At 37.9% G+C, this 25,746-nt stretch overlaps 6 protein-coding genes and 1 pseudogene across 9 annotated transcripts; 5 read left to right on the forward strand and 2 right to left on the reverse strand.

Moving 5' to 3' along the window:
* The first annotated feature begins 3,151 nt into the window (after window positions 1-3,151).
* LOC106415408 (chaperone protein dnaJ 49-like) lies at window positions 3,152-4,421 on the forward strand. Its single transcript, XM_013856111.3, has one exon. The coding sequence runs from the start codon at window positions 3,152-3,154 to the stop codon at window positions 4,232-4,234; it is 1,083 nt and encodes a 360-aa protein (XP_013711565.2). The 3' UTR covers window positions 4,235-4,421.
* Window positions 4,366-9,249, reverse strand: LOC106415407 (nuclear pore complex protein NUP93B-like). Its single transcript, XM_048764751.1, has 15 exons — window positions 9,052-9,249; window positions 8,871-8,962; window positions 8,578-8,644; window positions 8,242-8,301; window positions 8,062-8,151; window positions 7,449-7,709; window positions 7,115-7,210; window positions 6,896-7,030; window positions 6,655-6,708; window positions 6,453-6,536; window positions 6,239-6,328; window positions 5,266-6,168; window positions 4,989-5,170; window positions 4,625-4,916; window positions 4,366-4,548 (listed from the first exon to the last, which is right to left on the reverse strand). Exons 1-15 carry the CDS (start codon window positions 9,151-9,153, stop codon window positions 4,471-4,473), a joined length of 2,586 nt encoding a protein of 861 aa, XP_048620708.1. The 5' UTR covers window positions 9,154-9,249; the 3' UTR covers window positions 4,366-4,470.
* Window positions 9,250-9,369: 120 nt separating this feature from the next.
* On the forward strand, window positions 9,370-10,580 carry LOC106416090. The gene is made up of 4 exons (XM_048764752.1): window positions 9,370-9,597; window positions 9,677-9,808; window positions 9,891-10,259; window positions 10,346-10,580. Exons 1-4 carry the CDS (start codon window positions 9,494-9,496, stop codon window positions 10,479-10,481), a joined length of 741 nt encoding a protein of 246 aa, XP_048620709.1. The 5' UTR covers window positions 9,370-9,493; the 3' UTR covers window positions 10,482-10,580.
* Window positions 10,494-14,814, reverse strand: LOC106416091 (disease resistance protein RPV1-like). Of its 3 annotated transcripts, none has more exons than XM_048764750.1 (6): window positions 14,614-14,814; window positions 13,963-14,456; window positions 12,767-13,844; window positions 12,404-12,679; window positions 11,438-12,322; window positions 10,494-11,301 (listed from the first exon to the last, which is right to left on the reverse strand). In XM_048764750.1, the coding sequence occupies exons 2-6, from the start codon at window positions 14,439-14,441 to the stop codon at window positions 10,828-10,830; spliced, it is 3,192 nt and encodes a 1,063-aa protein (XP_048620707.1). In that variant the 5' UTR covers window positions 14,442-14,456; window positions 14,614-14,814; the 3' UTR covers window positions 10,494-10,827. The 3 variants fall into 3 exon arrangements, with proteins under 3 accessions (XP_048620707.1, XP_048620705.1, XP_048620706.1); XM_048764748.1 differs by having other exon boundaries at window positions 11,438-12,325; XM_048764749.1 differs by having other exon boundaries at window positions 11,438-12,325; window positions 13,963-14,443; window positions 14,614-14,806.
* Window positions 14,815-15,668: 854 nt separating this feature from the next.
* On the forward strand, window positions 15,669-17,478 carry LOC106416092 (annotated as a pseudogene).
* A 354-nt stretch (window positions 17,479-17,832) lies between these two features.
* LOC106414250 (xylan glycosyltransferase MUCI21) lies at window positions 17,833-21,182 on the forward strand. 2 transcript variants are annotated; one of them, XM_022707663.2, is made up of 3 exons: window positions 17,833-18,775; window positions 18,869-18,946; window positions 19,969-21,182. In XM_022707663.2, exons 1-3 carry the CDS (start codon window positions 18,571-18,573, stop codon window positions 21,141-21,143), a joined length of 1,458 nt encoding a protein of 485 aa, XP_022563384.2. In that variant the 5' UTR covers window positions 17,833-18,570; the 3' UTR covers window positions 21,144-21,182. The 2 variants fall into 2 exon arrangements, with proteins under 2 accessions (XP_022563384.2, XP_048620710.1); XM_048764753.1 differs by having other exon boundaries at window positions 18,629-18,775; window positions 19,577-21,182.
* Window positions 21,183-23,052: 1,870 nt separating this feature from the next.
* On the forward strand, window positions 23,053-25,600 carry LOC106414032 (agamous-like MADS-box protein AGL18). The gene is made up of 9 exons (XM_013854749.3): window positions 23,053-23,235; window positions 23,412-23,601; window positions 24,319-24,430; window positions 24,528-24,583; window positions 24,670-24,769; window positions 24,843-24,884; window positions 24,956-24,997; window positions 25,072-25,217; window positions 25,329-25,600. The coding sequence occupies exons 1-9, from the start codon at window positions 23,217-23,219 to the stop codon at window positions 25,417-25,419; spliced, it is 798 nt and encodes a 265-aa protein (XP_013710203.2). The 5' UTR covers window positions 23,053-23,216; the 3' UTR covers window positions 25,420-25,600.
* The last annotated feature ends 146 nt before the right edge of the window (window positions 25,601-25,746 follow it).

Below are 25,746 nucleotides of genomic sequence, written 5' to 3' on the forward strand. Positions count from 1 at the left end.
TATCTAAGTGCAATTGGAGCGTTGATGTACCTTGCAAATTGTACACGGCCTGATATATCTTTCGCTGTTAATCTTCTAGCAAGATTTAGCTCATCTCCAACACGAAGACATTGGAATGGAATTAAACATGTCTTTCGTTACCTACAAGGGACTATTGATTTAGGCTTATTTTACCCTAAAGATTCAAATGGTCAAATAGTTGGTTTTGCAGATGCAGGATATCTTTCAGATCCACACAAAGCCCGATCGCAAACAGGATATGTTTTTACGATCGGAGGCACTGCTATATCTTGGCGTTCTCAGAAACAAACGCTTGTGGCTACCTCTTCAAATCATGATGAGATCATCGCACTCCATGAAGCAAGTAAAGAATGCGTATGGCTAAGATCAATAAGCCAACACATTTGTTCAAGTAGTGGGATTGACAAAAGTACGGAGCCAACTATTCTATATGAAGACAATGCAGCATGTGTTGCTCAAACAAAGGAAAAATATATCAAAAGCGATAGAACCAAACATATACCTCCGAAGTTCTTCTCATACACTCAAGAGCTCGAGAAGAATAAAGAGATCGAAGTAAGATATGTTCGATCATGCGACAATGCAGCCGACCTCTTCACAAAAGTACTTCCTACTTCGGTATTCAGAAAACATGTCCATAACATTGGAATGCGTCATCAGAAGGATCTATGACTGCTCAATCGAGGGGGAGCTTACGTAGTTGTACTCTTTTTACCTAACTATGGTTTTTCCCATTGGGTTTTCCTAGAAAGGTTTTTAACGAGTCAACAAAGACGTTAAGCGAGAGCGGAGAGTGACACCGGTCCCCAAGGGGGAGTGTTACGAAACTTAATTTAATACAAGATGGATGATCAAGGGGGAGTGTTATAAGATAAACTTTGAAATGATCCTCCACTCCTTTACCAACTCAAGCACTATGATCATCTACTCATCAAGCACTATGATCACCCACTCATTTACCAAATCAAGCACCATCTTTGTTATTTTATGTATTGTTGCTCACTATAAATACCATCACTCATCTCACTCTTTTGTACACCATTACATCTTCTTCTTCTTCCTTATAATAAACTATCTCCCTTATATTAGTGTTATTTGCTTCCTACGGGTATTAAATTCTACTCTTATTTAAATTTCTCGATACTATAAATTATAAGTTATTTCATAACAGTAAAGACTTAGTCAAGAGTCTATAAACTTCTGTAGAAAAAGAGAGTATATACTTTTATTGCCATTCTCCACATATTTATCCAACAAAAATGTCTTATCACAAAAACCATTAAGACTGATTAGAGTAGAGAGCATGATTTTGAAGGCATATAAGCTAATAACTTGGAATCAGAAAGATGCATTAGGATGAAGAGTCAAGAACAGGCCTAAAACCTTCAAAAGTCCGCAAATGCTATGAGATTTTAGTTGCAATTTGCAAACACGTAAGATTTCTCTATGCTTTGCCTTTGAGCAGTAAACTGGCCTGCCTAAATGCAAACAATCAATTTATAACATGCGAGCATCCCCATTCAATGGAAGTATTTACTCATTACATATATGTAGGTTTTCCCATTCCGTTCCGTCCCGTACCGCGGCGGGTTAGTCGTCGAGCGGGTCACAGCGGGTCTGTCCCGCGCGGACTGCGGTCTTCAAAATGTCGGCCCAAACCCGTACCGCATAATATATAGGCCTTCGCGGGCCGTCCCGCGGGACGCCACCTTATCAAACCGTCTGTTACATCTTCTTTCATAAATGTTCAAGTAGAAGAGTTGTGTAAGAGAGTTGAATAGAGTTCATTAAGTTTCACTAAAGCCTTATCAAAATCAATGCCACAAAGCTCCGTTTGTGCTAGCGTTTTTGAGTTAAAAGCCTTCTTTTGTTATCAGCATAAGTTTTTATTAAGTTTGAATCTGATTGAGTTGTTGTCTTTGTAATAATTTGGCTCAAGTGTTATATGTCTTCGTCAAACCAACTCTCTTTTTAATTATTTAGATTGCAAAAAAAATTGTGAATGACTTTGCCAAATTATACAAGTGACGTGGTATACAACTAACTTTTCTCGTAAACAACACTATTGTAACCAATTTTTTTTTAATTTAAGAAAAACACCACTTCACAGTACTGAAAACAAAATCAATCAACTTAAACAAGAAATATCACATTGTAATAAAGGAATTCATAGTTGTGTATAATAAATAGAGAAAACCAAATCAACACACCACAAGAACTCGAATCGTCATCGCTGGAGCTGAGGTCGTCATCGCCGGAGCTCGAATCATCATCACCGGAGCTCGAATCATCATCGCCGGAACTACTTATGTTTTCTGGGGGAAAAGTCACAAAAATCGCTTTTTCTCACTTTTTTTTTCGTTTTTTCAGATAAAATAAGAAATGAAGAAAAAAAATGCGGGTCCATGTAATCCCGCAAGACCCGTTTCGGCCCATCCCGCAAAAGGTCCAGTCCCGCAAAGACCTGTCCCGCGAAGCCCGCAAATTTGCGAGCCTAGAAAACTCCGTTCCAATACCGTCCTGCGACAGTCCTTTACGGACCAGGCCCGCGGTCCAGATCCATAATTACCATCTCTAACTATATGTGGAATAACAACTTAAGATTATAACACAAAACAAGATTATAAAAATTTTATCATTATAACTTTAATATATTAAAAATAATTATTTTGGACTTTTTTACCCTCTAAACTCTTTTTAAAAAAAAAACACAAAATTTAAATTGGACCATGTGCATATGCATAGAGAGGACTGATCTCACGTACTACATGTGAGACAAAAAAAAAGAAACCCAAATTTATCCTGCTGAACCGATTTTGAGAATCCGGGACGGTTCAACTATACGGATAAATAAGTTGATAACCGGAATTGCTCAAATTCTAGATAACCGGAAATGATACTAATCTAACCGACCTTGGTAAGCTAATCTCCACGGCAAAGGGTTGCCTTCCATTTAGTCTAGTCTTCTTCGTCCACAATCCAATCTGAAAATCCGATCGGTGAGAGAAACCCTAATTTGGAAGAAGTCTCTCTCGCCAGTATCTTGATCGAGATTCACTTCTTGTGACACTCTGTATCTTTACTCCCCTCTTGATTCATCTCAATCCGTTGTTTCGTAGGGCTGATTAACATGGATGGAAACAAAGAAGACGCGTTGAAATGCCTGAAAATCGTCAAGGAAGCGATCAAATCTGGAGATCGAGAACGAGCTCGTAAGTTCCTTTCCAAAGCCCGTCGTCTCGATCCGGATCTCCCCATCGATGATCTCAAATCCGAGCTCAACAACCAATCAGACGAGCCACGATCTGAAAAACCTCCCGCCGCGAAAGACGCACCAAGCTCTTCATCGTCTCAGCCTTCTTTACGCCAGCGTGGATCGTCGTCGTCTTCTTCAATCTCCTACACAGAAGAACAGATCTCGATCGTTAAAAATATCAAATCCAAGAAAGACTACTACGAGATCCTCGGCCTCGAGAACACCTGCTCGGTCGACGACGTGAGGAAAGCGTATCGTAAACTCTCGCTGAAAGTCCATCCCGATAAGAATCCAGCTCCCGGCTCCGAGGAAGCGTTCAAGTCCGTCTCCAAGGCGTTTCAGTGCTTAAGCAACGAAGAGTCCAGGAGAAAGTACGACGTGAGTGGCTCCGACGAGCCGGTCTACCAACCAAGACGGTCCACTAACGGATTCAACGGTGGTTACTACTACGAAGACGAGTTCGACCCCAACGAGATCTTCAGAAGCTTCTTCGGTGGCGGAGGGATGATGCCTCCGGGGAATGCTCAGTTCCGTACATTCAACTTCGGAGCTACACGACATAGAGCAGCTGCTAATCATAATAATAACAATCAAGGTCATGATGCAGGTTTCAACGCTCGTGTGCTTCTCCAGATTCTACCTGTTATACTCTTACTCCTCCTCAACTTCATACCTTCTTCACAACCCGTTTACTCGCTCTCCGCGACGTACCCTTACAATTACAAGTTCACTACGGAGAAGGGTGTTAATTACTACGTGAGGTCGTCCAAGTTCGAGCAGGAGTACCCACGTGACAGTCACGAGCGACAGAATGTGGAAGATGAAGTTGAGAGAGATTACGTCTCTATACTTAGTCAGAATTGTAGGTATGAGCTGCAGAGGAAGCAGTGGGGCTTTGTTCGTGAAACGCCTCACTGTGACATGATGAGGAAGTTCGAGACAGCAGCTTCTGCTTAAGAAACCACTGAAGGTACTTATAAGCATCTTCATGTCGATGCTTAAGAGTCACAGACAGATATATGTTTTTTTTTTTGCTTTGGATTATGTTGCATTAGAACATAACATACGAATTCTTGGATCTTGTGTGATTATGTCTGAATTAAGATTTTGCTTTCGTTATAAAATATACTTTTGAGAAAGGAAACATAATCTCGTTTTTAAGGTTTTCACAAGTTCAAAGAGATTATTAGAATTCAAAAGCTTCGAGCCACCTTCTCATACAAGTCTCGAGGCCAGTTCTGGTGTGTGTTGCTTGCAAGAAACCCAGCAATCTGCAAAAGAGACTCATATAATTAACATCCATATCATGAACCCTCCTGATCACATATATGTTTGTGACATTTGTACCTTAGATCTCATGACCCGGATGGATCCATCACGGTCAGGTATGTTGTCCAGACAAGTCAAAACAACCTTTAGTAAATCAGGGACACAAGTCTTGAAGTAAGAGGACGCTCTCTGGAACTCGTCCGGGGTTGTGTCGGAGAGTCTAGGGTCGAGATGAAGGAACGGGAGTTTAGCTGCTTCCTTCAAGGCGTCTAGATGATTGCCTAGTCTGGCCAACTTGTGGATCGACAGTATTGCCTCAAGCTCTCGTATTATTGTTTCTTGTTCCATGACCCGTTCTCTTTCCTGGGGACTGGTGGTATGAGAGTTTTAGTGCAAGAACTTGACCAAGTTAATAAATGAGTTTATTAGAGTCTCGATTTACCAGACTTCAGGGTAGTATTTGTACGTGTCGAGAATCTCGTTTCCTGAGAGAACTAGTCCTGCTGTTCGGCTTTCACCATCTGACCTTCCACGGAGAAGAGAGCAGATGGCTTCAGATAGACACTTGTTTATTGTTTCCAATGCAGCCGCATAGGCACCAACTCTCTTCTGTATTTCTATAGACTGCATCAACAAATGGTTACGAGACTTGAGCACAGAACCAACATGTTTCAAGTAGTTATAGAGTATATGATCAAAAAAACTCAAAGGCTACTTACTTTCTCAAATAATCCAGCGTCTTGACATTGATTCGCAGCTTCGATCAAGAACTGCTGCCTCGATTTTGAATCAGGAAAAAATCTTCCAAGCTCGCCTTCTTCACCGGAACCTCTAGCACCAAGCAGAAAGTAAATACCACCTTCTCGTAACAGAATCTCAGTCAGTAGTTGCTTCAGCATCAAGTTCCTTTGCCTTTGCTGATCAACATTGCTTCTCCCGGACCAAACTAGTTGCCCTCCTCCTACTGCAATAGCAGCTTGTGCATAGTATTCCAGCGTCATTTGCATATCACCATGATGCAAATACATCGACCCGTACTGCCTTATCATGCTCGACGCCTCAGCATTTGCATCCATCACGCTAAGTTTGTGCCCAGTCCCAGATCCTTCAGAGAGAACGGAATGGTCCACTAGCGAAATCGCTATATGCACAGCGTCGATGTTATACCATTCATCTCCTGCTTCTTGAGACATGTGCATGATCGCCGGTAGTAATTGAATACTAAGAAGCAGAACATATGGGTATACCAGAGGGTCTTTGCCATTCTTAGTGTAATAAGCAGGCTCAAACTTATTAAGATAAGCCTGAAGGTCATCTAAACTGTAAGGAACTAGCCCATCGTTGAAGACCAGAGATGACGATCCACTAGCAACGTCACGTATGCATGATAATTTGAACCAGAGAAAATCTTCTATTGTGTTAAAGAGCGTCGAAAATTCCCTCAAGATGCGATCAATTTGCCTTCGGGAACCAGATATGATAGTGTAGAGTAGGAGCTTCTTCTTGTCATACGTTGTTTGGCCCAACCGATCACCCAACCTAAACAATTTCTCACATTCTTCAGAAGCAATAGCCGCGGTATTTGTAGTCACAGTACCGCCTGTGGTAATCCACTCTGTAAGCTGCGAAGAAGAGGTAAATCAAAAGCTCACTCCGGGCTTTAATGTAGGTTATTAAGACAAGAACATATACCAGCGGAGCAAACTGTTGTTGAGATGATCGAGATGATTGGGCAATTTCTCTAGCCTCATCATAATAGCCACTTCTCAAGCAAAAATATATCTGTAATCAAAGAGAGATATTAAATTAATCCATTGTGAAACAGCAGTGAAACGATTATGTAGTTCAACTTTAATTTCGAGAACAACGGTGAGAATTCAAAGCATGTGGGAAAATTATGCGACACCTGCTGCCAAGTAGTATCAACTGGAGGCTGTCGACGCGCATCACCTGAATCAAAATCCAAAATTCCATAGTCCCGTAGACGAATCTGCACAGTATTCAAAAACAGAATCAAGCAAACAAACAATCCAATGTAAATGATTGCTACGAAAGAACCATGTGTGCATATGCTTCGTGTTAAGCTCTACTAAGTCTGTCGCACTAACCCGAAGAAAGGCACGAACTCTTTGCAAATTTCCAACAGATCCACCAAGAGCAGCCTTGAACATAAAAAAGGGGATAGAAACATGTTATGATTATTAAAGAACTTGAACTCAGAGTGAAAGATCAGGGCAGCTTCTCAAAACGCATCCTTGAAGTAAATGTTTAAAATATGCATTAAGACAAACGCAACATGGGGTAGCATGTATACAACAAGTAAAGACAAGATAGAAACAAGTACTGTACTTGTGTAGGATGACTTTGAATTGTATCCATTATATGTTTCTGATGCCCACATTCCAAGTGGCGTCTTGCACCTATCACGAGGGACATCCTCTTGGAAACACCCTTGTGTACTGCTGAATCTTCACCCGTCATGGCCTGTTTTTATAGATTGTTATAGGCATTGGAAGTGTAAAAACAGTCCTTATAGGTTGAAACATGAAACTTCTAATCAAAAGATACCTGAATAAGTTGCCATAGTTTCTGCACACTGACTGATTTCCCACGAGTCAAATCAATCCCGAGACTTTCATAAGCATCTTTGAACGACGTTGCAGGCTATACAAACGCATGAATGAGAAATTAGTAAGAAACAGAGCCAAACCAGAACAAAGTCAACTAGTTTACACTAATGCTACACAAAAGCAATCATCATCAAAAGGTGAAGCCCGTACAAAATTATTTCAAACCTAGCTGGACGTCTAAAGGCAATAAGGAAAAATGCATAATTTTCAGCTGCAATTATCAAACAAGACGTCATTTAAAATGCACACGAGGAGGTACGGAAAGACCATACTCTGAATGGCAAGCCTCGTTCTCTTGAAGAATTAAGTTTCTTCACAACCTCTGCATAGACATGTGCTTTCTTCTCATGAATGGGTTTGTTAGCCAGAGAGACAAGTTCTGTTCCAGTGTTTGATACTTGAGGACTCGAAGCCACAGGCACTAGTTGACCAGCATGAGTATCTCTGCTTGTATCGATCATCTTGGTCTTAGGTATCATTGAAAGTTTGCTACGACTTTGAAGGAAGTCACGTTTTTCTTTCCTACAGTCCTCCTGCCAGAAGATTTAACATTTGAGTATATGAGAACAGACATAAATTCGGAAAATATCTTTCTAATTTGCAATAAGCACTCAACTAGCTTCTAATGCTACGTCAAGAATTTCCAAGTTACAATCCAAATAATTTGTAGGGATGAAGAAAATAATCCCTCCGTTTCACCATTGCAGTCTAATGCTAATACCGTTAACCAATCATTGTGTGCAAATACATAATGAGAAGAAACAAAAAGCAAAGAGGAAATATCCTACAACCATTAGACTATATTGATTGAAGGAAAAAGATACGACAGATAAAAGTAACATGGAAATAAAGTAAAAACAATTGGTACGTAGTCACAATACTGACCTCCAAAACTTTCAACATGTAATCATTAAAGCTTCGAACATTATCCTTTTGGGCCTCCTGTATAGCTGATACCATAGCCATTTCATGAACCTACACAAGAATAATTCATATAGAACGATCAGTTATCTCCAAAAGAATCTATCTGCGATCTAAAATAGGGTATATTCAAACAGTGAATACCTGTTGCAGGTACTCTTCAACACTTGTTGCCTCCGCAGGGAATACATCCTCGAATGTCGTCTTTTAACAATCCAAGAAACACAATTTATCAAAAGTAGAAGAGTGTGTAAATGCCTTGCAGATGAGTAAGCAACAATAAAAATAAGTCTTATACTGTAAAACCAATGGTACAAGGGATGTCGTATTACAACAACTGGTTATAAATCTGAGTTCTAGTATACTAAACAAGTATCTGATGATAAAAGCCAAAAAATACAACCAAAACACACATAACAATCGTTCAAGAACCCCACCAAAACACCAGAAAAGCATAAGCTAGGTGATAGACATGCTCACCTTCAACTCGAATGACCTTAGATCACGAGACAGTTGCTCTGCATTGATTCCCTCCCGTGCAAGTAGTCTGCTCCATATCCAATAAAAATAAATAAAACACTTAACAACAAAACCATCACTCAGTTGCAATAGCTAAGCTACATCTTCTCTCTTATGAAAGTTTTAACAAGGGAAGACCACAATTACTAAAACATCGCACCCTAATAGTCCTTAATCCCCAAATCGAGTCACAAATCTTAGACTCTCTCTAGCATTCAATCCGTTAGGTTTCAATGCACGAGCACAGATAGTACCTGGTGGCAGCAATAGACTGTGAAGGAGCCTCGCTTCTTAAGGTTTTAGCCTTGAGTTTCCTCGACAAAGCTTCCAATTGATCCAAATTCCTCTAAAAACAATATTGCGAATCAAGCTCGTTAAGAAAGCGATTGAACACACGGAGAATCAATCGAAAAGAGAAAAGAGTTTTTGGTGAACCTGAAGAGGAGGAAACTGAGACGAAGGAGCCGCTTGCTCGAGAAGCTTCGTCGAAGAGTGAAGAAGATCAGTCCATCCACTCATCTCTTGGTCGTTCGCCATTGATATTCGATTCGAGCTCTCCGGTAGGCGAAAGGGTTTTTTACTGATTTCAAACTCATTTGTTTCTCATAAACGCTAATACTATGCAGTCTAAATCGGTTCGGTTTTGGTTCTATTTCTAATTATTCGGTACGGTACAAATATAGCTCAGATCAAAGAAAACCGGTTCGGTTTGGTTTGGTTCCATTCCTAACTTATAAAACTCAAACCAAAGAAATGAGGAAAGTTTGACCCCGAGAAAAAAAACAAAAGAAAGGAGGAAAGCACGTGACACGCACGAGCACGACAGAACTTGCACACCAACTGTTCGACGAATTTTCCCAGAGATTTTAATCTTATCATGGAGGAAAAAGACTGGGAAGCTTCCTCTTCAAGCGAAGAAGAAGCTGGTTTTGCACTGGATGATGACGAACAGTTTCATTCAGGACCCAAGTTACAATTCAGGTGGATTAAATTCAGAAATTGGTTTCTGGGTTTAACTGTCTAATCATTCTCTTTGTTTTCGTGGGTTTCTACATTGTAGAGTTGGATCTTCAAAGGCTCGTTGGGTTACAGAGTTAGCAATGGCTGAAGTTGAGGTTAAAAGAGGGAAGCTTTGGACAACAACTGGAGTCATCCGTAGTGGAAAGACATATTGCTTCATAGAAGAGGCTTTGTATGTGGCAAACATAGTGTTTTAGATCTGTTTTTACTCAGTCATCTGATGAAGTAGTCTTTTTTTATTATTCTTGTGACAGGTTTTTGAGTGAAATAGGAGAGTTGCAGATGTTAGGTAGTGAAGATGATGAAGTAATGATCCCATTGAAGAGCTTGTATGAGAAGATTGCAGAGGAAAAAAGCGGCTGCTGTTGGGAAAGCTACGAGGTTTATAGATACTTGAAGGGTTTAGGTTACATTATAAGACGCCATGGTGTTCCTTGGACGTCAAAGGATGCTGCCATTACTACACCAAGTGGTGAATGTTTTAAAGACAAGGATGATGTAACTAGACTCTTGGAAGATATGCAGTTATGTGATGCAAGAGCGGTTTTTGATGTGTATTTGCCAACCAGCCGGTTCAAGAAGTTTTCTCCGGGTGAACCGAGCTTTGTGGCTTGCTTCTCTGGGTAAGCTTTTGGTTTCCTTAGTTCTGGCTGTGAAAGCAAGTTTTTCACTAAACATCTTTACCCAACATACTTGTTTCTATTTATAGGGACTCTCCACCAAGCAAAGAAGATGTTAAGGTCCTGCAAAGCCGTGTAGCTACATCGTTAATGTTCTGTCATGTCGCTCAGGGCCGTGTGAGTTTCTTTTCCTTCAATTCCATAGACCTCCCTGTCTTACCATAAATGTAAACCAAGAAAACAAAATGGAATGATCTTGTATTCATAAGACAAAGTCACAAACAAACTGAGTTCACAAATTCACATACAGTACAACTTTATGTTTTTCTACAAGGCATTAGTAAGAAACTTATAAAGGGTACAAAAAAATAGAAAGACAAAAGCTGCCCTGAGTGAGATAGCATGTACGCTCGTAGATAAAGAAAGATCTATGGACTGTCAAGCTTTTTCAAGTCCTTGTATGTTTCTCTTATCGTGGTTTCTGTAACTCGGGTGGTTTGGCTTCTGTAATAACTGCAACTCATCAAGTGTTAATAAGTTATAGAAAGAAAAGACCTGTTCAAATTTTTGCTCATAGCCTGCTACGTAGATGGAATTTTGATTTCTTCTCATGTGAAACTCTAGCCACTGATTGATCATGCCCATTGTAAGCAAGACGTAGTCCTGTCCCAAGAATGGTGAGTTGATCCCCAAAATCCACAGCAACTTCTATTTGACCGCCCGTTTCTAAGTTGAAATCTTCATTTAAAAAGTGTCCTTGCCAGATGTGTCGTTCATGGTACATACGAATCTGATCTGTGGCTGGCTTGCGACTCCATACGGTTCCTTTGGTTTGATTCTTCAGTGTGATCTTTGGAGAATATTCAGACATCTGGTTGTTTTGCTGGCTCATATATGGTGTCCACACGGTAAACCCGACCGGATCAAGTTCCCGAGTTTCAGGCACCGTAAAAGAGATTGAATTGGTCTCATTCTTGAAGCTCACCCAGTCTGGAAGACTACACCCGGGGATAAATATTCCCCCATTGGCATTCACAGCCCAGCCCTATATAACAAAAAAAACAATCATATAATCACAACCAATGACACTTTTAAAACAGTCCAAGTCTGCTAGATAATTTGATATCAAGACTCGAATCAATCCAACAGGTTAGGAAATAAAGAGAGATTCAAAGAAATACCTGCATGATTCTTTCTATATAAGTATGTGGAATGCGCTTGCACATTTCCATGTGGATGACTCCAACCCTTTTCAGTTTATCCAGACCCGGCGTCTCAACAAGGCTTAAACAATTTGTGAGGTACAACGCTTGTAACGCCACACATTCTGATAAATCTGGAGTTCTTTCCAACATGATGCAGTCGTTCGCATAGAAAGATCTCAACGTTTTTGGTAAACTAAACATGGATTGAAGTTCAAAGCAGCTATCCAATTTCAGGACCAGTAGACTCAAAAGACCAGCAAAATCCGTCTTCAGGTTACGAAAGTTGTTGCCTCGTAGATCAAGTTCCTCGAGACAAGACATGCTCCGAAGATTTACAGGAACCAACTCATCTGATAGACCACAGAAGCCTAAACTCAAAGTCTTCAGGCAGCCTAAACGGTTAAACGAAAATGGAAGAGATACAGCAGCTAGAGGGCTTTTGCCTTTCCATAATCCTTTGCAGCCATCAAGAGATAATTCTTCCAGGTTTTTCAGTTGATCACCCGAAGAGGGAAATAGCGATAGAGCGGTATAGTCAGCTTTAAGAACTCTCAAGGATTCCATTGCACCTAAAGCATCATCCAATCTCTCAAGTTTCGTGCAGCCTGAAAGAATTAGTGTTTCCAGTGCCTTCAATGTATAGAGTTCCGAAGGGAGGTCTCCGAGTTCAGTGCAACCTTTAAGATTTAAATGCACCAGCTTTTTGTGAAGAGTCCCTATCGACTTGTGAACCAGAACCAAACTTTTACAATTTACCAAGACCAGCTTCTCGAGGTTTGGGAGATAAGAGAAGTTTGGAGTCTCTGTGAGGTGGACAGAATGACTGAGATTGATGTGTTTTAGATGCTCAAGGAACTGCGGCTGCTACAGAAAGAACAGAATAAGCAAGAAAGAATAATCCACATAGAGTGAATAAGTTTCTAATATCAAAGGAAGTTTTACCTCTTGATTATCCCAAAGTCGTTTGAGGTTGCTGTACTGCATATCCATGACAACTAAATTTCTCAAATGTAAGTTTATTGGCACAGAGTCCCAAGGACACCCAAGCCAGTAAAGCCATCGTAAATCTTTAGGAAAATGTGCATAGCTTCCGCTGAGCGATACATTACTGAGTTGTAAAAGTTTCAGCCCTGGTAATTTTGAAAATGCTTTTACCTCCAAGATCTCAGTAGCCGGATCTTCGACCTTCAGGGTGAGACCTTTAGTTGCACCAGTTCCCTAATATTGAACAAGCAATTTTTATCAGTGAAATGTTATCTCAAGTCTCACATACAATTTTTCGGTGCGTAGGGATTTGTTCCTTACATTTACATAGTCGTTTGCCAAGACATAACGAGCATCATCAGGATCCCACAATCTACTCCATTTTCCACACTTGTTCCGCGAAATATCTCTTCCCATGTCTCGTAATAAATTATGCATCACTATCTTGTTATCCCGGACTGTAATGAGGCACCTCTCCTTTAGCACACTGAGTCCTATCTCAGGATATAGCTTGCATCCATCCAATATGCAACTTACATAGTCTTTCTCCATCCCGATGAAGAAGCAAGAAAGATCCAAGAATATATCTTTCTGCACTTGACTTAGCCCATCAAAGCTGATCTTAAGCTTTGCTTGAATGTTATCTTCGGGTATATTCTTCAGCCGTTGCAACGTGGTTTCCCACTCTGAAATGCTTCTCTTGAAGAGGGACGCACCCAAGACTTCCATAGCCAAGGGTAGTCCTCCACAGTATTCAACCAACTTTTCTGAGAGCTGTAGAAACGCTTCAGGAGGCTCACTTGCTCTGAAGGCATGCCAACTGAGGAGCTCAAGGGATTCACCATAATCAAGTTCTTTCGGTGAATATATATTTTTTGCTCCGAGCTGCCATAACAAATGTGTGTTCCTGCTTGTAACGATGATCCTGCTTCCTGGACCAAAGCAGCTCAAATCTATTGCGACTGAATTAAGTTGCGTCAGGTCTTCAAGATCATCAATAACAACTAATACTCTTTTATTGCGGAATCTTTTTTCCATGGCGTCTTCCATGTTGAACAGTATGTCATCCCTTCTTGAGATATCAGAAAGAAGTTTTCGCTGAAGATGAACCTTCCCTTCAGGTTTCTTGCAGCAATCTCCAAAGTTTTCTAGGAAACTTGTTCCTTCAAAACGATCTGAGAATTTATTAAATGCAGCCTTGGCCAGCGTTGTTTTACCAATCCCACCCATTCCGCTGATCCCAATGACTTGAACATCATCCGAACCAAAGCACATTAGCTCATTCATACGGTGTAAACGTGATCGAACCCCAACGGCATATGTTGGTAAAGGCAAGTATGAAACAGACAACATTTTCCCAACTTCTTTAGTTACATCGTCGATCAACTTTGCTTCATCCCTGCATAACGCATATCCTTCTTACATGTTAAAAATATTGTAACATTTTAGCCCCAATTAACTTTGGTTCAATGTTTGACAAAATTATATATGCAAACAGGTGAGAAGAAAGAAGTGACCTGTAGTTTCCCGTGACAAAACCAGACAGGTTTGCAACTTGTGTTAAAGCTTCCTTCCATTTCTGCAACTTGCTCCCTGGGTGACGGCTTTTGTGTTTCTCAAAGGGTTCACCAAATGATCCTTTTTGTCTGCGTACATCGGATGGGTCAACCTTGTAGAAAACTGGGACTACCATATGTCCGGCATCCTTTTTGCTGCATTCAAAAATTTCCGCAAGTTCATCCAAGCACCAAGATGAATGAGCATACGTCTTGGATAAAAGGACAAGGTGAACTTTGGAGGTTTTAATTGCCTTCGAGAGCTCTGTGTTGATCTTTTCTGCTGCTTTTAGTGCATCATCGTCCTTGAATATGTGTATCCCATTACTTTTGAAAGCCTTCTCCAAATGGCTTACAAAATTATCTCGAAGTTCCCCACGGAAATTGATAAACACATCGTGGCTCCATCGCTCCCGATCTCGTTTCCTGCCTTCACCCATACCTAGCAAATAGATCTGGGAAAATTATATGATATATGTTATAAAGAGCGTATTGGTTCACACAACAAACATGCATGGGGAGTGTCATCGGTTAAAAACATAAAAGGGCAAATCAAATCTGCAATAGATAAGGTAATAGATGAGAAACAACAAGAGACAATTGTTTGCTTACTTGAAAGATCTTGACAGAATATTAGAACGCGAAATCAGAACCCGCACAAAGTAAGTAAGAAGGCGGATCGCTTATGAGCAGATTCTTGAGATCATAGCAGGAACATCTTAACCTAGCGTGTTGCTCTTGGACAAGAAAATCTGATTTTGTTCTCTTAGGTTGACCGAAAGGGCAACTCAAGCCATACTGCCATGCTATTACTTTTTCAAAGTTTTTGTGTATACTAAGTGCATGATTATTGGGAGGTTCTTAGCTTGAAATTCTTAACAGAATATAAGAACAGTTTCTTAACTTTTAACTAAAAACTATATCTTGTTTTCATTTATTTTTATATAAATATTTTGTTTTTAATTCTAAATTAATATATATTATAATATATACGTCTATCGATTTTTAAAACATAATAAGTTTACGGTATATTTTTTCATTGAATAGATTGTTTCAAACTTTCATGTATTTGTATTTTCTTCTATATATATATATATATATATATTCGGATTATTATATCATTATTAAAATCGTAACTATATATATAAAGATTAGTAAAATATTGTTTTATTGTCATATTCAAAGATATTGTAACATTTCACAAATTTAGAAAGTTTTTTAAAAATTAAATTTTTCGCTTCATTGATTTATATTATCGAGTAAATAATTAAACATGTACCTTTTGTTTAATTTTTAAAATAAACTATATAGTTTGAAATTTGTTTTCATTAGTTCAAGGTAGTAAAAATTAATCATTGTTAGATAATATAATTTTTGTTATTTAAAAAAAATCTTTATAATTTTAAAAGTTAACATCGACAAATATCTAAATATTTAACATATGGAGGTATAGTATTACAACATAAATTATATCTATTTAATTTATATTATCTATAAATCCAATGAATCATCTATTATTTAAATCCAATTATTGATAGTCCAGTAAAAATATATGGTATGTCCAAAATTTAAATGATAAGATTAGAGATTGAATGTAACATGACTTTCTAGGAATAGGTCCATTAGGTCTTTTTAAAATCACACATGAATCAAGGTTGTGACTTCTGTTTTAATTTATAAAAAAATTAAGAACTGGCTCTTAAATATCTTATTTAAAAGCCGATTCTTAGGTTTTTTTAGTTAAAATTTAAGAGACGTATTATTATATTCCGTTAAGAACTTCACCCTAAAAACTTCCAATAATTATGCTTCCTTTCATTGTACTTGTCGTTTTACACTTCTACACACAGATTAATAAAACATTTAAGTTTATCTATTTACTATAGATAAAAACATCATTACCATTACATCTAACCATATTTTAACCAATAGAAAAATAGATTAGAATAAAAAGTCAATAAATTTTATATTGAAATCATAAAACGATAGTAATTGAAAATTTTGGTCTAGGACGACATTTAATTCTAAACGGAGGGAATACTCATTTGTAGACGACAAAAACAAAAACAAAAAAGCTTACCTAACAAGACCTTACCTATTAAAATAATGGATGAATCGATAACTCCGCACATTTCACTACTCTCACTAGTAAAAAGAAAGAAAACAAAACACTACCTACCAGACATAGCTGCGATGATAACATCATCGTCGGACGAAGCTTTATTCTGGTTGGTGGTGGCGACGGGGAGGGTATGAAATGACTTGAAAACAAAACCATCACTCAGTTGCAATAGATAAGCTACACCTTCCCTCTTAAGAGAGTTTACGTGACACAAACGAGCACGACAGAAGTAGTCGCACACCAACTTTTCGACGAATTGCCTCAGAGATTTAAAGTTTATGGAGGAAAAGGACTGGGAAGTAGCTTCCTCTTCAAGCGAGGAAGAAGCTGGTTTTGCACTCGATGATGACGAGAAGTTTCATTCAGGACCCAAGTTACAATTCAGGTGGGTTGAACTCAGCAACTCGTTTCTGGGTTTAGCTGTCTACGTTAAGCTAATCATTATCTCTGTTCTTGTGGGTTTCTACATTGTAGAGTTGGATCTTCAAAGGCTCGTTGGATTACAGAGTCGGCAATGGCTGAAGTTGAGGTCAAAAGAGGGAAGCTTTGGATAACAACTGGAGTCACCCGTAGTGGCAAGACATGTTGTTTCATAGAAGAGGCTTTGTATGTTAAACAAAGGTAATGAAGATGATGACGTAGTGATCCTATTGAAGGGCTTGTATGAGAAGATTGCAGAGTAAAAAAAGCGGCTGCTGTTGGGAAAGCTACGAGGTTTATAGATACTTGAAGGGTTTAGGTTACATTATAAGACGCCATGGTGTTCCTTGGACGTCAATGGATGCTGCCATTACGACACCAAGTGGTGAAGAAGAGTTGGTTTGTGTTGGTGAATGTCCTGAAGACAAGTATGCTCTAACTAGACTCTTGGGAGATATGCGAATATGTGATGCAAGAGCGGTGTTTGATGTTTATTTGCCAAACAGCCGGTTCAAGAAGTCTTCTCCTGGTGAACCAAGCTTTGTGGCTTGCTTCTCGGGGTAAGTGTTTGGTTTCGTTAGTTTTAACTATGAAAGCTTAAACATCTTAATCAGCATACTCGATCTTCTATTACAGGGACTCTCCACCAAGCAAAGAAGATGTTAAAGTCTTGCAAAGCCGTGTAGCTGCACCGTTAATGTTTTGTCATGTCGCTCAGGGCCGTGTGAGTTTCTTTTCCTTCAGTTCCATAGACCTCCCTGCCTTGCCATAGATGTATTCATAAGACAAATTTCACAAAACAAACTGAGAGTTTACATACGCTTGGGAGTAACTGTGATGATTCGTATTCATGAGGTAATATGTAGTACAACTTTATGTTTTTGCTACAAGGCATTAGTAAGAATCTAATAAAGGGCTAACAAAAGCTTACTTGAGTTAGATCTAAGGCTTGTCAAGCTTTTAATGTCGTTTGCGTCTGTGGATACAATCCTTGTATGTTTCTTTTATCCTGTTTTATGAACTCCAGTGGCTTCTATAATACCTGCAAAGCATCAAATGTGCCATAAGTTAGGCAAAAAGAAGAGCTGAACAGTTTTTGCTAATGACCTTGCTATGTAGAGGATTCTAGGAGAAAGATATATATATATATACCGTACATGTCACGAAGGATTTCTAAACATGTTAGAATTTACCAAATCACGTGCACACTTGCATTCAAAACTAAATGTAAAGGAGATCATATCTAAACTAGAAGAAACACATCACATGCAATTGCAAATGCCATCTAGTTCATTATCTTCCTAAAGATAGTGCTATTAGCCTATTACTTCTTGATGTATTAATTGATGGTAAAGTAAAATAAGTTTACTATGTTTACTATTTAGTACGTTATAGACTGATGGCGAAGGTGGTATAAAGTATAAACACATCATCCTCTGTAGTGAACTAGTAATCAGTAAACACATTCCCTTAATTGGGCTAGATATGGTGATGGCCCACCGGCTGACCATTTATTCGTTTGCGTGAATTACGAACATCTTTTCATCACTTCCAAATTAATTTCCCTTAACCCCGGTCTAAACATGGAACTAATCTTTTAACTATACGCATGCTGTACACTGCACAGTAACTATATTATAATCACTGTAAAGATTAGTTTGGTTTTCAGCTCAGACAAGAATCGTCTATACACTGTAAAGTTCAAAAAAAAAAAGTTCCGTCTCTCACAAAGTCAAAAAACTTATTTTCTTTGACACGTCTCTCGGGTTCTCCTTCGAGTATGATGACTAAACATAAATCTCGAGATTCCATATTAAAAATTACCAAAATCTAGAATAAATTTAATAGAAAATCCGTTCTCTGTTTCTCTGAAACATACTTTTTGAAATTCCCATCTTCTCTGTTTCTCTCTTGGTGTAAGAGAACGCAGCAAATCCCATAAAGACAGAAAAAAACGTCTTTAAACGAAAAAGAAGATTAGAAGCTTCGTAAAATCGAAACTTTGCTTGTGGGTTTTTCTTCCAGATATGGTGCAGTACCACAGATTAATCAAAAAAGGAGAAAAACTTAGAGTTGCAGTTGAACAAGGTAATTCCGGTGATGCTACCGCCGTCTCCCCTCCAGGAGGCGGAGGATACTTAAAGAGTGCAAAACAAAAGATTCTATCAATCATATTTCTCTCTTTCCTCTGTTGCTGCTACTTCTTCAGCTTCTCCTCTTTCTCTCTCATAGGTAAAGTTACCTTTTTCGCAAGTTTCATCCATAAGCTTTTCTCAAGTTCCGGTTTGTGACTTGTGAGTGTTGTCTTACCTCTCTTTTATGCAGATGCTTTTAACAGAGAAGTTGAAGGACTTGTTCCTTATGAACAGTTCACTGCACCTCTATGTTCAGGGCTCTCCTATGGTAATTTTTCTTTCCAAGTTACACTCTTAATACTAGGGCATGCGGGTTTCGGTTTCTTTGGTTAGTTCGAGTCGGTTAGTTTGGATGGGTCGAAATCTCATCGAAGTGAGCCGAAAAAATTCGGTTCGATTTTTGGTTACTCTGGTTTCAAAATTTTATACCAAAGTTTTTTATTTTTCGGTTAAGTTGGTCTGTTTGCTCGATTATTTTCAGTTTGGATTTTGGTTAGTTCAGTTCTGAATTTTGGTTAAGATCCATGTTCGTAACTACGCTAGGCGGTAGTCGGACGGTAACCCCACGCCTAGCGAGTTACCGAAAAGTCGGGGAGTAGTCGAGGATTACGCGAGACCTAGTTTTAAATACAATTTAATATATTTATAATATATTTAGCTAATTTTAAACATGATGATACAAGTTCTTAGACATAATTATATAATTTTTTATATATAATTTTAAACAGTCTCTTTTGATTCGTAAATGGTGGGTTTGGTACGAAAAAAATCCCTAAATGTAGTATGTATGTGTTTGATTTGAGTTTGATAGCTAATTATAATTATTTAGTAATGAATAATTACACAAAATCTGTCAACAGTGAGTAAAAAATAATCAACCGCGTTTTAACTTACACAGACGGAAAAAAAAACTTAGGCGGTTAACGAGGGATTGGGCGGTCAACGCGGAAATTAGGCGGTCTTACGCGGATCAACGCCTGGCTACACCGATTTAGGCATAATCGCCGCGGTCAACCTCTGAACTGCGTCTAGGCGGCTGCATTTTCGAACATGGGTTAAGATTAGTATTGTTTGGTTAAAAGACCTTTTTTAGAAAACCGAACTAATCGATTACCAAACCGAAACTGATTTTCTTTTTAGTTGCCAAATTGAACTGGACTGAACCAAAAACCAACTTTACGGTTTGGTTCAGCAGGTTCGGTTAATAACAGCAGGCCTTAATAGTTAATACTTAATACTACCAAAACTGATGTCTCATAACACTCTCTGAATTGTTTATGCTACCTCCAGGAACAATTTGTTGTGACAGAACCGGTTGTAGATCAGACATATGTATCATGAAAGGAGACGTTAGAACACACTATACATCTTCGTCAATCTTCCTCTTCACATCCTTCAAAAACAAGTCCAAACCCCCTGAGAAGATCAAACCATACACAAGGAAATGGGAAACAAGTGTGATGGAAACAGTTCAAGAACTCAATCTCGTCTACAAAGATGTCAATGATGAACATCACAACAAGATCTGCGATGTTGTGTACCAAAACGTTCCCGCTGTGTTTTTCTCAACGGGTGGATACACTGGAAACGTCTACCACGAGTTCAACGAAGGAATCATCCCTTTGTTCATCACTTCACAGCATTTCAACAAGAAGGTTGTGTTTGTGATCGTTGAGTATCGTAATTGGTGGGTTACTAAATATAAAGATATCCTCTCTCAGCTATCTGATTATCCTCCCGTGGACTTCAATGGCGACAAGAGAACACACTGTTTCAAGGAAGCTATCGTGGGGTTAAAGATTCACAACGAGTTGAGTGTTGACTCATCGTTAATGCTTGGGAATAAAACGATTCTTGACTTCAGAAACTTGTTGGATCGTGCTTACTGGCCACGTATCCGTGGATTGATTCAAGACGAAGAAGCAGAGAACAAGACTGGTTTCAAACCTAAACTGGTTATTATGTCAAGAAACGGATCAAGAGAGCTACTTAACGAGAATCTTCTGGTGAAACTAGCGGAGGAGATTGGTTTCTTTGTCGAGGTTTTGAGACCGGACAAAACAACAGAGCTGGCGAAAATCTACAAATCTTTGAACTGTAGTGATGTAATGATCGGTGTTCACGGAGCTGCGATGACGCATTTCCTTTTCTTGAAACCGAGAACCGTGTTTATACAGATTATGCCGTTAGGAACCGAGTGGGCTGCTGAGACTTACTTTGGACAACCAGCTGAGAAGATGAGGTTGAAGTACATTGGTTACAAGATTAAATTGAAAGAGAGCTCTTTATACGCTGAGTATGGTGAAGATGATCCTATAATTAGAGATCCAAAGAGTTTTACTAGAAAAGGATGGGATTACACTAAGAAGATTTATCTTGAGCGCCAAAACGTGACGCTTGATTTGAAAAGATTCATGAAACCGTTGTCTCGTGCTTATAAGTACTCCATTAGACGAAACAAGTGATTTAATAGTCACTAATCAGATAGTATATCACCAACCAAACCTGGTTTAAGCTTTGCATAAACAGTTTGTAGAGAGAAGGCATAAACAGAAAATTTTTAGCCTTTTTTTTTTGTAACACAGAGAAAATTGTTAGCTATATTGGCGCTGAAAATCACTTAAACGTGTCTACTATATATGGGTCCGATTGGTAATGACTGTAGCTTTAAAATTTTTGCTGTAGAAAAAAATCTGTAGATTTTTTGCTGTGGCTTTAAATTTTATTGCTGTAGAATTTTATGAAAGCACTAAAAAATTGCTTTGGATATTTGGCTCTGCAGAGCACTTGTACAGCTGTAGTTTATTTCTAGAGCTGTGGTTTCAAAAAAAAATTTAAAGCTTGATTGCTCTGAATTTGGTGCTTTAAAAATAAATATGGCTGTGGACAGCACCTACAGCAACTACCAATCACCCACAATAAGTTTATAGCACATCAAAATCATAATGGGCTTAAAAGCCCAAATGTGCGTTTTTGTTAGGCCCAAACATACCAATAGCACTTTACGTCTTTATAACTTTTTTGACCTTGTGTGCAAATTAAATTAGCGAGATTCGCGGTTCAAGTATATACAACAATTATTTTTGTTTCTATTTACAAAAGATATAGACCATATCTAGAAAAAGAATATGCTATTTATAGTCTTATGTATCTTTTGTGATTATCATCAAGTTGTATTATTTTCTTGAAATATATTTGATTTAACCTATTATATATTTTTTTTAAGTAAAAGAAATTGCATGTAGCTACGACAACTGGTTGGTTCTCTTTTTGGCAGGTTACCAAAAGAGTTTTGCAAAATTTCAAGGAAAAGAAAGAGTACATTTCCATTTTATTTTGGCTATACACATGGGGGAAAGAGCATGGAAATTGGTGTTTGTACCATCAATTTTGTAATGTCACCATTTTGGAGTGGTATGCAAGACTTTTATTTTATTTATTAAAAATTTAACTTTTAGCATAGTTTAGACCGGTTTAAATTGTTCAGGCCAAGCTAGAAAGTTCAAATTTGAATAAGAAATGATATTGACCCCCAAAAAAAAGAAAAACCAGCATTAATGATTTAACTATATTAAAGTCGTAAACACATATCTTAAGCTATCATTTACACTGAAAAGAAAAGTGTTGAGCTGCATAAATAGTTTACTTAAATACTTCCAGATATGCAAAGATATATTTCCTTTCAAATCATATGTTTACAAAAATGTCAACCCATTCAATTAGCGATTTACTACATGCCAATATTAGTATTTCCCCAATGTTCTGATAATTCCGAAATACAATATACGTTATTCTCTATATATATTTTCAGTTACAATAGAAAGTCTTCTTAAAAAGGGAAATCTTCTTTTCCTTTAAATATGACAAATTCAGTTTAGGTAAAACGTAATCTTCTTCTCCCTCTGAGATTTTACTATACACAGAAACGTTAAAGCCACAGCTTTTGCTTTTTCTTATCGTATTCTGCTTCAAGCAATGCCAAGTTTAACATATGAACTAGTCTTAAAATCTTGATATATTAAAAACTAAAACATTGTAGTTAATTTTGTATATAATCTTTAAATTTTACACGAATAAGTGATTAAATTATTATATATACGTGGTATACAAAATATCCAAAAATAAACAATATATGATCTATAGAATATGAGTGATTCATGTTGTCAAAATAATAATAATAAAAAGTTGAGCAAATATTTTTCCAATATTCTCTCTGATATTTTATTTTTTTTTTTCTAAACAGAAATTACATTTTCTTATGAAACAAAATAACTTTTAATTTTGTTTTACTAGATTGAGTTTAAGAACCGTCATAAAAGCATGAACCGAACCAAAGCAAAGCAGGAAAGAAAACCCTATAGATATTATACTTGTATATATACAGCAAGAATAATAGAAAAAGAAGAAGCCAAACCAAACAAGGCGTTTATAAAAGAGGGAAGAAAGTTACAAAAGAAGAAAACAGAGGACGAAGCAAGGCAAATTAGCAAAGCAGACCAAATATGGAAAACTGCTACTTATAGTAACTCCATCTTTTCATGCAATACCCTAATTTTGGTATACTTTTCATTCCTTAGCCTCCTTTCCCTATTGTCACATCGAAATCAAATTACCTAAACAAAACACATTACTCCCTATATATATATATTATATATATACACACACAAAATCTCTCTCTCTTTATATATTTATACAAAAGCTTACTCTGTTTTCGATTTGATTGGTTTGTTCAGAGAAGAAGATGGGGAGAGGAAGGATTGAGATTAAGAAGATTGAGAATGTGAACAGTCGTCAAGTCACTTTCTCCAAAAGACGTAACGGGCTGATGAAGAAGGCCAGAGAGCTTTCTATACTCTGTGACGCTGAGGTTGCTCTTATCATCTTCTCTAGCACCGGCAAGGCTTACGATTTCTCCAGTGGCTGGTAACAAAATGATTCTTTTTTTTAAGGTTCATTTGAGATTTGGAGGAGATAAAAATCTAACCTTTATGCTGGTTAAAGCGGTTGAAAACAGAGCAAAGTGTTGTTTATCGTTGAAATGAATTTTATGGATAAATATCTTAGGGTTGATGGTGAAGTATTTGTTATGGGTTTTGTGGTTAAGGACTCGAAATTGTTTCTGTCTGTAATTTGAGATTTGGAAGGTAGAAAAAGTTAACCTTTTTGTGTCTATAGCTACTGAAAACAGAGTAAAGTGTTTTTTTTTATCGTTGAAAATGCATTTTCTGGATAAATCTTAGGGTTGTTGGTGAAGTATTTGTAATGGGTTTTGTCTTCAAAGACTCGAGATTGTGTCCCTCTGTAATTTGAGATTTGAAAAGATCTAAAAAGTTAACCTTTATGTGTCTAAAGCATTTTGAGAACAGAGCAAAGTGTTGTTTATACTAGAGATGCATTTTCTGGTTAAATCATAGGGTTGTTTGTGAAGTATTTGTAATGGGTTTTGTATTTAAGGACTCGAGATTGTGTCCCTCTGTGATTTGTGAGTTATATAAACACCCTAACTGTTGATAAAATGAAAGTTTGGTACTTGTTTGGGTTATGTAGTTATGTGATTAGTAAACCATAGAAGAGTCGATTTGTCTCTGAAGCGGTGTGATTAATGGAGAGTTTGTTTTTTTGTTTGAAATGTGTTAAAAGTATGGAGCAAACCCTTTCAAGATATGGATACAGTGGTGCGTCGGCTGATCATAAACAAAGAGAAGGAGAACAACAACTTCTACTCTGTTCTTCACAAGAGAACGGTGTTGTGGTATGTATCCATAAGCAGAGACTCTCTACCACTCACTTTTTGTGTAATTGTATCCTTTTTCGGATTTGTTTACATGGATTTTCCGTTGTTGTTGCAGTTGCCAAAAGAAGATGCTATGAAGTCCGAAGTTGAGAGATTACAGCTTGCAATTCAGTATGTCTCTCCCTAGACAAAACTTGTGCCTTGTATTGTATGAAGTTTCGTTAGGTTCATTGTTTTATTTTTTTTCTATTTGTTAGGAGGCTGAAGGGTAAGGAGCTTGAGGGTATGAGTTTCTCGGATCTTATCTCTCTTGAGAACCAGTTGAATGATAGCTTGCATAGCGTCAAGGATCAAAAGGTGAAGAGAGCATATAACAATTTATATTCCAAAAGATTGATCCCTGACTTGAAAAGTTTTGTTTTGATTTCAGACTCAAATCCTGCTCAATCAGGTAGAAAGATCCCGGTTAAAGGTAATAATAAACAAGGCTAATCAATGTTAAAGTCTCACCATCTTTGTCTCATTTGCTTAATAATTTATCAGGAGAAAAGAGCATTGGAAGAGAACCAAATCTTGCGTAAACAGGTACCCTTTACATTAGTTCGTTTTGGTCTTCACCATATATACAGTACAGAGTTCATATCTAAGTTCACTTTCAGGTAGAGATGTTGGGGAGAGGTTCATCAGGACCAAAAGGGCTGAGTGAAATACCTCAGTTCTCTAGCCCACAAGCAGAGCCTGAGAGCTCTTCATCAGACGATGATCACGAGAATGACCACCATTCCGACACTTCCTTGCAGCTGGGGTAAGCTGCTGCAAACAAAAACCCTACCTTGTGTCTCAAGTTTTTTTTTATGTTCTGTTGAGAATTCGAAAAACAAAAAAAAAAACTTGGTGTGTTTTGTCTTTCTCGTAGGTTGTCGTCATCGGGGTATTGGACAAAGAGAAAGAAGCCGAAGATTGAATCGCTCTGTGATAACTCTGGAAGTCAAGTTGCTTCTGATTGATTAATATCTCCTAATTATGGTGTTTAGTAGAGGTTTTAATGGTGTATTCTCATTGTTTCTCAAGTAGAGTTTGAATTATGTATTTAGGCGAACCATTTTTCCTTTTTATCAAGAAGGATTTGAATTAAGTTACAAAAAAAAAAAAAAGAAGGATTTGAATAATCAAGATAATATTAGTTTTTTCTTACTAAAGTTCCCAACGATGCACACACATTAGTTGATGAAATTACATTTCCAGACTATGTATTAACAGATTTCGGTGAAGTCATGAAACAGAACGCAACAACATTTCGAACTGAAGATGAAAATCAATCAGCAGAAGAACAA

Source organism: Brassica napus, chromosome C8 (assembly GCF_020379485.1).
Source record: "Brassica napus cultivar Da-Ae chromosome C8, Da-Ae, whole genome shotgun sequence".
Classification (NCBI taxonomy): Eukaryota; Viridiplantae; Streptophyta; class Magnoliopsida; order Brassicales; family Brassicaceae; genus Brassica; species Brassica napus.